General features: G+C 39.5%; 1 protein-coding gene across 1 annotated transcript in view; it reads left to right on the top strand.

Moving 5' to 3' along the window:
- The window catches only part of SLC16A10 (solute carrier family 16 member 10), a 152,802-nt gene extending 140,920 nt beyond the window's left edge, over positions 1 to 11,882 (top strand). The window contains exons 5-6 of the mRNA XM_012438442.2: positions 715 to 943; positions 10,761 to 11,882. Of these exons, the coding sequence (XP_012293865.2) occupies positions 715 to 943; positions 10,761 to 10,993 (462 nt within the window). The 3' untranslated portion in view covers positions 10,994 to 11,882. The remainder of the gene's footprint in view (positions 1 to 714; positions 944 to 10,760) is intronic.
- Positions 11,883 to 13,949: the final 2,067 nt, after the last annotated feature.

Here is a 13,949-nt window from a genome sequence, read left to right as displayed (position 1 = left end):
CTCCATGTTGGTCAGGTTGGTCTCAAACTCCCGATCTCAGGTGATCTGCCCACCTCGGCCTCCCAAAGTGCTGGGATTACAGGCATGAGCCACCATGCCTTGCAAATCTTTTTTTTTTTTTTTTTTTTTTTTTTTTTACAGATTCTGAGTTCAAGGGCTGGGAGGGAAGGTAAGCATATAAAAAGTTATTTTCGGCTGGGTGCTGTGGCTCATGCCTGTAATCCTAGCACTTTGGGAGGCCAAGGTGGGAGGATCACTTGGGGTCAGGAGTTTGAGACCAGCCTGGTCAACATGGTGAAACCCCATCTCTACTAAAAATACAAAAATAAGCCAGACATGGTGGCGCTTGCCTGTAGTCCCAGCTGCTTAGGAGGCAGAGGCAGAAGAATCGCTTGAAGCCAGGAGGCGGAGGTTATAATGAGCCGAGATCTTACCACTGCACTCCAGTCTGGGTGACAGAGCGAAACTCTGGCTCAAAAAAAAAAAAAGGTTATTTTCTTCTTGTCCCTTAATGGAAATATTGAGAAAGTGCTGGGGGAACTTGAAGGAGATGACTATAGGAGTTGATTATGTATGTAAAATCAAAGTGAGTGAGGCGGTGGCAGGGGGAAAAGGGAGAACAAGCCATCACTTAGAAGTCCTAAGCATGTTGCATGGTAGTTGTGACATTCACTTTTCCTGAGAGCAGAGCTGACGTTATGGCGTCCGTCCTAGGTACTCTCCTTCTTCTTCATTGGTCTGATGTCCATGATGATTCCCCTGTGTAGCGTCTTTGGGGCCCTTATTGCTGTGTGTCTCATCATGGGTCTCTTCGATGGATGCTTCATTTCCATTATGGCTCCCATAGCCTTTGAGTTAGTCGGTGCCCAGGATGTCTCCCAAGCAATTGGATTTCTGCTCGGATTCATGTCTATACCCATGACTGTTGGCCCACCCATTGCAGGTAAATATAATGATTCTTCAGTAATTATATTAATTTATAGTATTTTCTACTTCAGGTCTTAATTAAGTCTCACTTATATGTGAAACATATTACAGGTTATTGATTACTGGTCTTTTGCTTTTATGTGTGCTTTACCGGCAACATTTTTAATAAGGCTAGCTATAAACGGTATGTTGAAAAAGTTTGCTGAAGAGTCCCTCTTATCGTTACTGGTAGCTAAAACCCTGAATAAAATATGTAACAGTGGGCCAGGCACAGTGGCTCACACCTGCAATCGCAGCATTTTGGGAGGGTGAGCCAGGAGGATCACCTGAGTTTAGGAGCTTGAGACCAGCCTGGGCAGCATAGTGAGACACTATTTCTACAAAAAATAAAAATATCAGCCAGGCATGGTAGCATGCATCTGCAGTCCCAGCTGCACAGGAGGCTGAGATGGGAGGATTGCTTGGGCCCAGGAGGTTGAGGCTACAGTGAGCTGTGATTGAACCACTGCACTTTAGCCTGGGCAACAGAGTGAAACCCTGTCTACAAAAAAAAAAAAAAAAAAAAGTGTAACAGTAAGCTTTTGGGCTTTCAGCATTCACAATTTCTATATTTCACTTGGTATGCACTCTAAAGGAATGGAAACATGTTTTTTTAAAAAAAGATGAAGATTCTGGTCAGACACGGTGGCTCACACCTGCAATTCCAGCATTTTAGGAGGACAAGGTGGGAGGATCACTTCAGTCCAGGAGTTTGAGACAAGGTTGGGCAACATAGTGAGACCTCATCTCTACAAAAAAAAAAAAAAAAAAAAAATCAAAAAATTAGCCGGACGTAGTGCTGTGCACCTGTAGTCCCCACTACTCAGGAGGTTGAGATGAGAGGATCCCTTGAGCCCAGGGGTCAAGGCTACAGTGAGCCGTGATCATACCAGTGCACCCCAGCCTGGGCAAGACCCTATCTTAAAAAAAAAAAAGATAAAGACTCTGAAATATTTCTAAATTTGTTGGCTTTTTGTAAGAGATCATACATCTCCCTGAGGAATAGTTGATGAAAAATAACATAGTGTGGGGTGCGGGAGGGGCCGCCATGATGGCCAGAGAAGCCAGCACCAGAATGCAGCTCCCAGCAAATGAGAGGCAGAGGGCTAGAGGACTTCATGATTCCAAATGAGGTTCCAGGTTTGTTTCTGTGGGACTGATAGGGCTCTGAAAATAGGCCCAGGGAAGGAGCCGCAGGGCGAGAGCCGCCCAGGGGGGCAAATCAAGACGGGAGTGGGAGGGCGCATCCCCACCTGTGCAGCTGGCTCAGACAGAGGGTCAGGGGACTTTTACCTCAGTGCTCTGATTTGGATCCTGTGCTTATCTCATCCCTCTCGCAACCCACAGTCCAGAAGAGCCTTGCCAGATGGTGGGGCGCCGTGGGTAGTCCATGCAAATCTGAGCAGCAGCTACCACAGTGGCAGCAAGTTGTCACAGGGACCTGGGCGGGAGTTTGGACTAACTCCAGTGGGCCGGACTGTCCCACAGAGGGAGGCAGAGTTGAAAGCAGGGAAACAGACCATAAGGCCTGCAGGCCCCACCTCCAAAGAACTCAAACTGAAGCCCTCGCTAAAGAGCTTGGCAGCGAATACACCAGTTTGACCCCAACCAGGAAGATCCAGCTGGGGAAGGAGAGAGTCCGTTGGGAATGCGGGGCCAATCTCACCTGCAAACAAACTCCAGGGAAGGACCACTCGCCAAGCAACCTGACTGAACCCGAGAAAGCCCAGCAACGCCCTCTACAGGCCAAAAAAGATACAGCTCCAACCTCAACAGAAAAAAAGTCCGCTCAGAGACTCCTCCTAAATCACAAACTTTAAAGATTAAAGGGAGATAAATCCACGAAGATGGGGAAAAAAGCAGCGCAAAAAGGATGAAACCATCAAAGAACAGAACACCTTTTCTCCTCCCAGGGATCACAGCTCCTCACCATCAAGGGAACAAAAAAAGAAAATGAATCTGATGAATTGACAGAAGCTGGCTTCAGAAGGTGGTTAATAACAAACTTCTTTGAGTTAAAACACCATGTTCTAACCCAATGCAAAGAAACTAAGAACCTTGAGAAAAGGTTAGATGAAATGCTAACTAGAATAACCAGCTTAGAGAAGAACATAAACAACTTGATGGAGCTGAAAAACACAGCACGAGAACTTCGTGAGGCATACACAAGTTTCAACAACCAAATTGATCAAGCAGAAGAAAGGATATCAGAGATAGAAGATCAAATCAATGAAATAAAACGAAAAGGCAAGAAAAGAGAAAAAAGAGTGAAAAAAAATGAACAAAGCCACCAAGAACTATGGGATTATGTGAAAAGACCTAATCCACACTTGATTGGCATACCTGAATGTGACAGGGAGAATGAATCCAAGTTGGGAAACACTCTTCAGGATGTTATCCAAGAGAACTTTCCCAGCCTAACAAGGCAGGCCAACATTCAAATCCAGGAAATACAGAGAACACCACAATGATATTCCTCAAGAAGAGCAACCCCAAGGCACATAGTTGTCAGATTCACCAGGATTGAAATGAAGGAAAAAATCCTAAGGGCAGCCAGAGAGAAAGGTCAAGTCACCCACAAAGGAAAGACCATCAGACTCACAGTGGATCTCTTGGCAGAAACCCTGCAAGCTAGAAGGGAGTGAGGGCCAATGTTCAACATCCTTAAAGAAAAGAAATTTCAACCAAGAATTTCATATCCAGCCAAACTAAGCTTCATAAGTGAAGGAGAAATAAAATCCTTTATGGACAAGCAATTGCTGAGAGATTTCATTGCTACAAGACCTGCCTTACAAGAGCTACTGAAGGAAGTACTAAACAGGGAAAGGAACAACCAGTACCAGTCACAGGAAAAAAGGTAAAGAACAATGACGCAATGAAGAAACCACATCAACTAATGGGCAAAACAACCAGCCAGTAACAAAATGGCAGGATCAAATTCAAACATTATAATATTAACATTGAATGTAAATGTCCTAAACGCCCCAGTCAAAAGACACAGACTGGAAACTGGATAAAAAATCAAGACCCATCGGTATGCTGTATTCAGGAGACCCATCTCACATGCAAAGACTCACATAGACTCAAAATAAAGGGATGGAAGAAGATTTACCAAGCAAATGAAGAGCAAAAAAAAGCAGGGGTAGCAATCCTAGTCTCTGATAAAACGAACTTTAAACCAACAAAGATCAAAAGAGACAAAGAAGGGCATTACATAATGCTAAAAGGATCAATGCAACAAGAAGAGCTGACTCTCCCAAATATATATGCACCCAATGCAGGAGCACCCAGATACATAAAGCAAGTTCTTAAAGACCTACAAAGAGACTTAGACTCCCACACAATAATAGTGGGAGACTTTAACACTCCACTGACAATATTGTACAGCTCAATGAGACAGAAAGTCAACAAGGATATCCAGGACTTGAATGCAGATTTGGACCAAGTAGACTTAATAGACATTTACAGGACACTCCACTCCAAATCCACAGAATGCATATTCTTCTCAGCACCACATTGCACTTACTCCAAAACTGACCACATAATTGGAAGTAAATCACTCCTCAGCAAATGCAAAAGAACAGAAATCATAATAAACACTCTCTCAGACCACAGTGCAATTAAATTAGAACTCAGGATTAAGAAAAGCACTCAAAACCGCACAATCATGTGGAAACTGAACAACTTGCTCCTGAATGATGAATGGATAAACAATGAAATGAAGGCAGAAATAAAAATGTTCTTTGAAACCAACAAAAATGAAGACACAATGTACCAGATCCTATGGGACACATTTAAAGCAGTGTCTAGAGGGAAATTTATAGCAATAAATGCCCACGTGAGAAGCAAGGAAAGATCTAAAATCGATACCTTATTGTCAAAATTGAAAGAGCTAGAGGAGGAAGATCAAAAAAACTCAAAAGCAAGCAGAAGACAAGAAATAACTAAGATCAGAGCAGAACTGAAGGAGGTAGAGACACAAAAAACCCCTCAAAAAAATCAATAAATCCAGGAGCTGGTTTTTTGAAAAGATCAACAAAATAGACAGACTGCTAGCTAGACTAATAAAAAAGAAAAGAGAGAAGAATCAAATAGATCTAATAAAAAACAACAAAGAAGAGATCACCACCAATTCCTCAGAAATACATCAGAGATTACTACAAACAACTCTATGCACACAAACCAGTAAATCTGGAGGAAATGGATAAATTACTGGATACTTGCACTCTCCCAAGATTAAGCCAAGAAGTTGAAACCCTGAATAGAGCAATAACAAGAGCTGAAGTTGAGGCAGCAATTAATAGACTACCGACCAAAAAAAATCCAGGTCCAGATGGGTTCACAGCTGAATTCTACCAGACATACAAAGAGGAGCTGGTACCATTCCTGTTAAAACTATTCCAAACAATACAAAAAGAGGGAATCCTCCCTAACTCTTTCTATGAGACCAACAGCATCCTGATACCAAAATCAGGCAGAGACACAACTAAAAAAGAAAACTACAAGCCAATATCCATGATGAACATTTATGCAAAAATCTTCAATAAAATACGGGCAAACCGAATCCAACAGCACATCAAAAAGCTTATCCACTGCGATCAAGTAGGCTTCACCCAGGGATGCAAGGCTGGTTCAACATATGCAAATCTATAAACGTAATTCACCACATAAACAGAACCAAAGACAAAAACCACATGATTATCTCAAGAGATGCAGAGAAGGCCTTCGACAAAACTCAACAGCCCTTTATGCTAAACACTCTCAATAAACTAGGTATTGATGGAACGTATCTCAAAACAATAAAAGCTATTTACAACAAACCCATAGCCAATATCATACTGAATGGGCAAAAATTAGAAACATTCCCTTTAAAAGTTGGCACTAGACAAGGATGTCCTCTCTCACCACTCCTATTCAATATAGTATTGGAAATTCTAGCCAGAGCAATGAGGCAAGAAGAAGAAATAAAGGGCATTCAATTAGGAAAAGAAGAAGTCAAATTGTCCCTCTTTGCAGACGACATGATCGTATATTTAGAAGACCCCATCATCTCAGCCCAAAACCTCCTTAAGCTGATAAGAAACTTCGGCAAAGTCTCAGCATACAAAATCAATGTGTAAAAATCACAAGCATTCCTATACACCAATAACAGACAGAGAGCCAAATCATGAGCAAACTCCTCTTTACAACTGCTACAAAGAGAATAAAATACCTAAGAATACAATTAACAAAGGAGGTAAAAGATCTCTTCAAGAAGAACTACAAACCACTGATCATCAAGGAAATAAGAGAGGACACAAACAGATGGAAAAACATTCCATGCTCATGGTTAGGAAGAATCAATATTCTGAAAATGGCCATACTGCCCAAAGTAATTTATAGCTTCAATGCTATCCCCATCAAGCTACCATTGACCTTCTTCACAGAACTGGAAAAAAACACTTTAAACTTCGTATGGAAAATAAAATTAAAATAAAAAAAGAAATTAAAAAAATAGAAAAAATAAATAAATAAAATAAACTTCATTTGCAACCAAAGAGAGCCTGCATAGCCAAGACAATCCTAAGCAAAAAGAACAAAGCTGGAGGCATCACCCTACCTGACTTCAAACTATACTACAAGGCTACAGTAATCAAAACAGCATGGTACTCACACCAAAACAGAGATATAGACCAAAGGAACAAAACAGAGGCCTCGGAAGTAACACTACACATTTACAACCACCTGATCTTTGATAAACCGGACAAAAACAAGCAATGGGGAAAGGATTCCCTGTTTAATAAATGGTGTTGGGAAAACTGGCTAGCCATATGCAGGAAGCTGAAACTGGACCCCTTCCTTACACCTTATACAAAAATTAACTCCAGATGGATTAAAGATTGAAACACAAGAACTAACACTGTAAAAACCCTAGAAGAAAATCTAGGCAAAACCATTCAGGACATAGGCACAGGCAAGGACTTCATGAATAAAACACTAAAAGCAATGGCAACAAAAGTCAAAATAGACAAATGATACCTAATTAAACTTAAGAGCTTCTGCACAGCAAAAGACACAATCATTAGAGTAAACCAGCAACCAACAGAATGGGAAAAAATTTTCACAATCTACCCATCAGACAAAGGGCTAATATCCAGAATCTACAAAGAACTAAAGCAGATTTACAAGAAAAAAACAAACAAACCCATTCAAAAGTGGGCAAAGGATATGAACAGACACTTTTCAAAAGAAGACATATACGAAGCCAATAAAACTATGAAAAAATGCTCATCATCACTGGTCATTAGAGAAATGCAAATCAAAACCACATTGAGATACCATCTCACACCAGTTAGAATGGTGATCATTAAAAAATCTGGAGACAACAGATGCTGGAGAGGATGTGGAGAAAAAGGAACACTTTTACACTGTTGGTGGGAGTGTAAATTAGTTCAACCATTGTGGAAGACACTGTGGCGATTCCTCAAGGATCTAGAAATAGAAATTCCATTTGACCCAGCAATCCCATTACTGGGTATATATCCCAAGGATTATAAATCATTCTATTATAAAGACACGTGCACATGTGTTCACTGTGGCACTGTTTACAATAGCAAAGACCTGGAACCAACCCAAATGCCCATCGATGATAGACTGGACAAAAAAAATGTCCATGGAATACTACGCAGCCATTAAAACTGATGAGTTCGTGTCCTTTGTAGAGACATGGATGAACCTAGAAATCATCATTCTCAGCAAACTGACACAAGAACAGAAAAACAAACACCACACGTTTTCATTCATAGGCAGGTGATGAACAATGAGAACACTTGGGCACAGGGAAGGGAACAACACTCACAGGGCTAGGTGGGGGGGTGGAGGGGAGGGGAGGTGGGGGACAGTGGGGTTGGACAGGGAGAATGGGGAGGGTAACACTGGGAAAAATACCTGATGTAGGCAACAGTGGGGTGGGGATGGAGACAGCAAACCACCATGGCATGTATGTACCTATGCAACAATCCTGCAGGATGCAGGACGTGCACATGTACCCCAGAGCCCAAAACAAAAAAAATAACATAAAAAAGAAAAATAACATAGTAGAAAAAACCCAAATGCCCATAAATAGATAACTGGATACGCAAAATGTAGAATATCTACAGTGCAATATTATTCAGCCATAAAGAGGAGAACTGATGCTGCCAGGTGAATGAACCTCAAGAACATCATACGAAGTGAAAGAAGCCAAACATAAAAGGTGACACAGCTGGGCCTGGTGGCTCACACCTGTAATTCCAGCACTTTGAGAGGCCAAGGCAGGAGGAGCATTTGAGCTCAGGAGTTCCAGACTCACTTGGGCAATATAGCAAGACCTTGTCTCTACTAAAAATAAAAAAAAAATAGCCTAGCATGGTGGCACATACTAATAGTAGTAGTTCCACCTACTCCAGAAGCCAAGGTGAGAGGGTCTATTGAGGCTGAGAGATCAAGGCTGCAGAGCTGTGATAGCACCATGCACTCCAGCCTGGGTGATCTGTCTCAAAATAAAATAAAAGATCGTATATCGTATGACTCATTTCATGTAAAATATCCATAATAGGTAAATTCATTACAGATAGAAAATGGTGGTTGCCAGGGCCTGGAGAGAAAGAGGATTGGGAAGTAACTATTTAATTGGGACGAAGTGTCCTTTTGGCATGATGAAAATATTTTGGAACTAAATAGAAGCGATGGGTGCACAACATCGTGTATGCGCTAAATGCCACTGACTTGTTCACTTTAAAATAGCTAGTTGTTAGTTCTAGCTCATGTGAATTCCACCTCTAGAAATTCTCTGAATGGTATTATAAAGATGTCTCATGTTCAGTATTACTTGGGTGCCTGTGTGAATTAGTATTAGAAGATTCAATATAAATACAATAAAATTTAAATGTATGGACTGTCATCTGTGTTTGGCACGTGAGGTGCTCAGTGAAGGTTGAGCTCAATTCCTTCTCATATCCTGAACTGCATTCCTCGTCATGAATCAAGCAAGACTTACTACTGAGCAGACCAAATACAGTTTAAGTTCAAAAGGTCATGGTATTCCTACAGGAGAAGCCTCCATTCCTTCTTCTCTCCCACAGGTAATATACTATTCACTCTTTTTTATACCCTACAAGCTTAGTTTTACAGTTGCTAAGGCCACAGGAGATTTTACATACATGACACTTTAGTAGTAAATAGTTCTGCTACCAGAAATGACAGTTAACAGCAAGAATAAGGGAGGTAACATGAAACTTCTAAAGCAGGCAGAACACCAGCACACAGCAACCGGCAGCAGAAAGCCCCTGGCTCGCCAGGAGACTCTGAGGGCATCATAGTATTAGAGCAAAACATAATTATAAGTGTTCATAAGGATGAAGAGTTCAGTTATATATGGAATAGTCTGATTCCCAAGATAGAAAACTTGTATATTTACAGATATTGTCTTTTTATTTTTTGAGACAGAGTCTCGCTCTGTCGCCAGGCTGTCACTGGTGCAATCTCCACTCACTGCAACCTCTGCCTCCTGGGTTCAAGTGATTCCCTGCCTCAGCCTCCCCAGTAACTGGGACTACAGACACATGCCACTACGCCTGGCTACTTTTTTGTATTTTAGTAGAGACGGGATTTCACCATTTGGCCAGGATGGTCTCGATCTCCTGACCTTGTGATCCACCCACCTCAGCCTCCCAAAGTGCTGGGATTACAGGCATGAGCCACTGCACCTGGCCAATATTGCCTGTTTTATATACGTAGAATGGATGTACATATTTTTATGTGTTGGTACTTAACTGGACAAACAGTCAGCTATTTATTTAACAAAGTCAGATACTTAGTACAGTATGTTCCCTGGACATTTTAGATAACTTATGTTGTATAGTATAAGTTATAAAACTTTAAAAACAAACGCTAAGATAGCTTTTAAAACCATGAGTCCTGGAATTCTATAGAGAAACTAGAAATGATGAGTACCCTAAATAATAGTTTTTAGAAGCAGAACCCAAATATAGAATGCCATTAATACATTCTTATATTCTTATATTTTCTTCCCAGGTACTTAATAAACCTTAGTTTCTTTCCAAAATGTATATAACAACCTAACTTTCATCCAAATTATTAGATTTACAATTTTTCTTAATTTTGAATTATAATTTAAAATAGTTTCATGTTATTTCATGAAAAACAAATAGACCGAAGAGTAGTTTGAAGCTGGGCATGGTGGCTCATGCCTGTAATCCCAGAATTCTGGGAGGCTGAGGTGGGAGGATCGCTTTAGCCCAGGAGCTTGAGACCAGCCTGGGCAACATGACAAAACCCCATCTCTACAAAAAATATAAAAATTAGCCAGGCATGGTAGCATGCACCTGTGGTCTCAGCTACTCAGGAGGCTGAGCGGGGAGGATCAATTGAGCTTGGGAGGTCAAGGCTGCAGTGAGCCATGATTACGCCACTGCACTCCAGCCTAGGTGATGCAGTGAGATCCTGTCTCAAAAACAAAAAAAAGTCTACCTTTCTATCTTTTCAAGTAGTATCTCGGTATGAAAATCCAGAGGCCTGTACTTTATGACAAGGCTAAAGATATGAGATCTTTTTCTTCCTATCAAAAACGGTTTATATTTCAGATCTGTTTCCTAAAATAAAATAAAATAAAATAAAAAGTCTGATATCTGAGATGTTTGAACCAGTCCTGCTGAGGTGGAATTAGGCTGGACTAGGCCATGCGTGTGACTGATCTGAGACCCCCTAGAAAGCCACACTTGTTCTCCCTTGGTGACAGCTTTTTCCCTTCTCAGGGTTACTTCGTGACAAGCTGGGCTCCTATGATATGGCATTCTACCTCGCTGGAGTCCCTCCCCTTATTGGAGGTGCTGTGCTTTGTTTTATCCCATGGATCCATAGTAAGAAGCAAAGAGAGGTGAATAAAACCACTGGAAAAGAAAAGATGGAGAAAATGCTGGAGAACCAGAACTCTCTGCTGTCAAGTTCATCTGGAATCTTCAAGAAAGAATCTGACTCTATTATTTAATGTCTTATATACCTCCACCAGACTGGACTTGCTTTCTGAATTTTAAGCAAGTTTCCTTTCCTTTTATACGAATTGCAAATTTAATATTTTTTTAATCACATCCTAGGAATAGCACAATAATTGGGAATTAGAACCCTTATTACTACAAGAACCATTTTCTGCCACCGAATATCTCAGATGTTGCCATGAGTCTGAGGGCAGAGACTCTGGTATATAAAACATGTCTGAAAGTCACATTGTGAAAATTTGAAGCTATCTCAGTAAAAAGCAACTTTGGAAACTGAATGCTCTTTAGCTTGTACAAATATTTAAAAATACCTCAAGCTATACTGAAAGGGTTGCAGTTTGGTTAGGAGTGGAAATATTTTATTTGTTAATGATGTCTTCAGTTCTGGTACCTCTGTTTTACTTTCTTATGCTCTTTGGAAACTTTTTGCTGAATTTAAGCCTGGGTTTTGGATAATACCAGATCTACCTAAACCTCAAGTCTATGTTAAAGTTGCTTTCCTGCTGTTAAATAAGCTATTATATTAAGATATTCTGACTTGCTCCAATGTCAAGGGAGCAGGTGCTAACAATGTGTTCAGAATCAATATGTGAGATGAAAAGGGTCCTCTCCAGGAGAATCCTGAGCTGTTCAGAAATCATTTAAGTTTACGGCATTGTTCCCTTTGTGTTTGCAGTGTGTTTTACTAAAGTAGCCGGAAACACTCATATTTCTGAATTTGTTTAAATTGTACCAATAAAGTAAAATAGAATGCATGAAAGATATTCTGGCAATTGTAACTTAGAATTTTTCTGACTTCTGGATTTGTTAGCACTAGGACCTGATATTTAAAGTCTTACTGAGCATGTTATCAAGTGGCAGTTACAGGCACAAACTGGTGGGGGCTGGAGGATGTGGTGGGGGGGAGGGGCAAAACCCTTTATATTTGTGAAGAAAATACCTGTATCTGATAGAAATAATTACTTAAATTAGTTTATGAAATTAATGAGTCTGAAAAGGTTAAAAGCACTTATAAAAAGAACCAAGTCCTACATTTCCAGAACTTTCTGGCAAAAATTTGCACTCATATGTATTTATCCTAGTGTGTTCCCTATTAACATTCTCATTATTTTTTGCTCTTTGTATACAGGTTATCATAAGAAAGCTGTTAGTTGGAGGACTTAAAATTAAAACTGAAGTCATGCCATGACCCTTAAAAACAAGAACATTTTCCTATATCCCTGCAATTATACTCTAGTACCTTAGGCCTTTAAGTTAGCGATTTTGATTGTAAAGACATTCAGCACCTCGCTTTGTCATACACGTGGTCGCCCCTTACCTCTTGTAATAGTCTCATATTTCATATTCAGGGGACTGAGATAATTTGCCTGTGGATGGTTCTTCTGCAGGAAAGAAACATCTACATTTTGACCATACTACCTTTTCATGTTCTTATTATAAACTTTTAGAAAATTATTTCATTCATTCATATCCAGCTATATAAAACATTACTTTCTCATTTTTGAGGAAGTTCAACAAAAAATCTCATTTTTGAGAAGTTCAACAAAACAACTAAAACCAATAATCAAACTCACTATTATACATGTTAATTTTGGCTGGGTAAGGTGGCTCATGCCTATTATCCCAGTACTTTGGGAGGCTGAGGAGGGAAGATCACTTGAGCCCCGGAGTTTGAGACTAGCCTGGGCAAATTAGCAAGACTCTGTCTCTACTAAAAATAAAAATAAATTAGGCCAGGTGTGGTGGCTCATGCCTGTAATCCTAGCACTTTTGGAATCCAAGGCAGGGGGATCACTTGAGCCCAGGAGTTCAAGACCAGCTTGGGTAGCATAATGAAACCCTGTCTCTACAAAAAATTTAAAAATTAGCCAGGCACAGTGGTGTCCACCGATAGCCCCAGCTACTTGGAGGCTGAGGTAGTGGAAGCATTGCTTGAGCCTGAGAGATAGAGGCTTCAGTGAGCTCTGCCACTGTACTCTAGCCTGTTCAACTGAGCAGGACCCTGTCTGTAAAAGAAAATCAAAAACAAAAAATAAATGTTAATTTTAAAAAAGTTTGAGCACAGACTCCCCTCAAAACACTTCTCCCTAATTTTACAGAAAGTAATTCAAAAATGAAAAATTTACTCTGTAAACACCTCTACAATGTTTTTCTTTTCAAAATTTGGCTGATTTTAGGGGAAAAAGTGGTAATATGAAACTAAAAGAAACTTGCTTGGTTAGTTTCAACATTAAAATAGCAGTGACTTAAGTATATTTTTATATACTTATAAAATAGTAATTTTATAAGTATTTTATAAATACTTATAATATTTTATAAAAATATACTTAATATACTTAAAGTATAAAAGTATACTTAAGTATAAAAATATACTTAAATATACTTTTATACACTTATAAAATAGTGACAAGTATATATACTTAAGTATATATAATATAACTTAGATCTCAGCATATGTGTTTGTATATTAAATTTTACATATGTAGTTTTCAGTTTAATGGAATGAATCAAACTGGATCTATAACACTGAAAAAGCTCTATTGTAATAGACTCATACGGAGATACTCTGCTATAATAATATAAAGTTAAGAAGAAAACTTATAAGGTAAGATGCTAAATTCCATAAATGCATATTTAGTACTATGTTGTTTGTGGGAAAAGTTCTAAAAGTCTAAAATACACAAAGAAAATGAAAAATACCAATATAAAAATTAGTGTTTTAATCTAGTCAAACTAAATCCTTTCTAATTTCTGAATGAAGTGTTACTGCTGCAATAAAGTGACCTCATAAGCCTCAATTTTTTGTGTTCAATCCAGACACTTTTCTGAGAGTCTGAAAAGAATACAGAGTCAATAGATTGTAGGTCTGTGCTTGATGAGTGGAAAAAAAAAAAAAAGAATACAGAGTCAGAACTCTGCTTTTATCTCCTCATCCTGTTTTTGATAAGA

Source organism: Aotus nancymaae, unplaced genomic scaffold (assembly GCF_030222135.1).
Source record: "Aotus nancymaae isolate 86718 unplaced genomic scaffold, 86718_ANA_hifiasm-v0.15.2.pri h1tg000040l, whole genome shotgun sequence".
NCBI classification, from domain to species: domain Eukaryota; kingdom Metazoa; phylum Chordata; class Mammalia; order Primates; family Aotidae; genus Aotus; species Aotus nancymaae.
The sequence above is the reverse complement of the archived record's forward strand: the minus strand, read 5'-3'. Positions and strand labels throughout refer to the sequence as shown.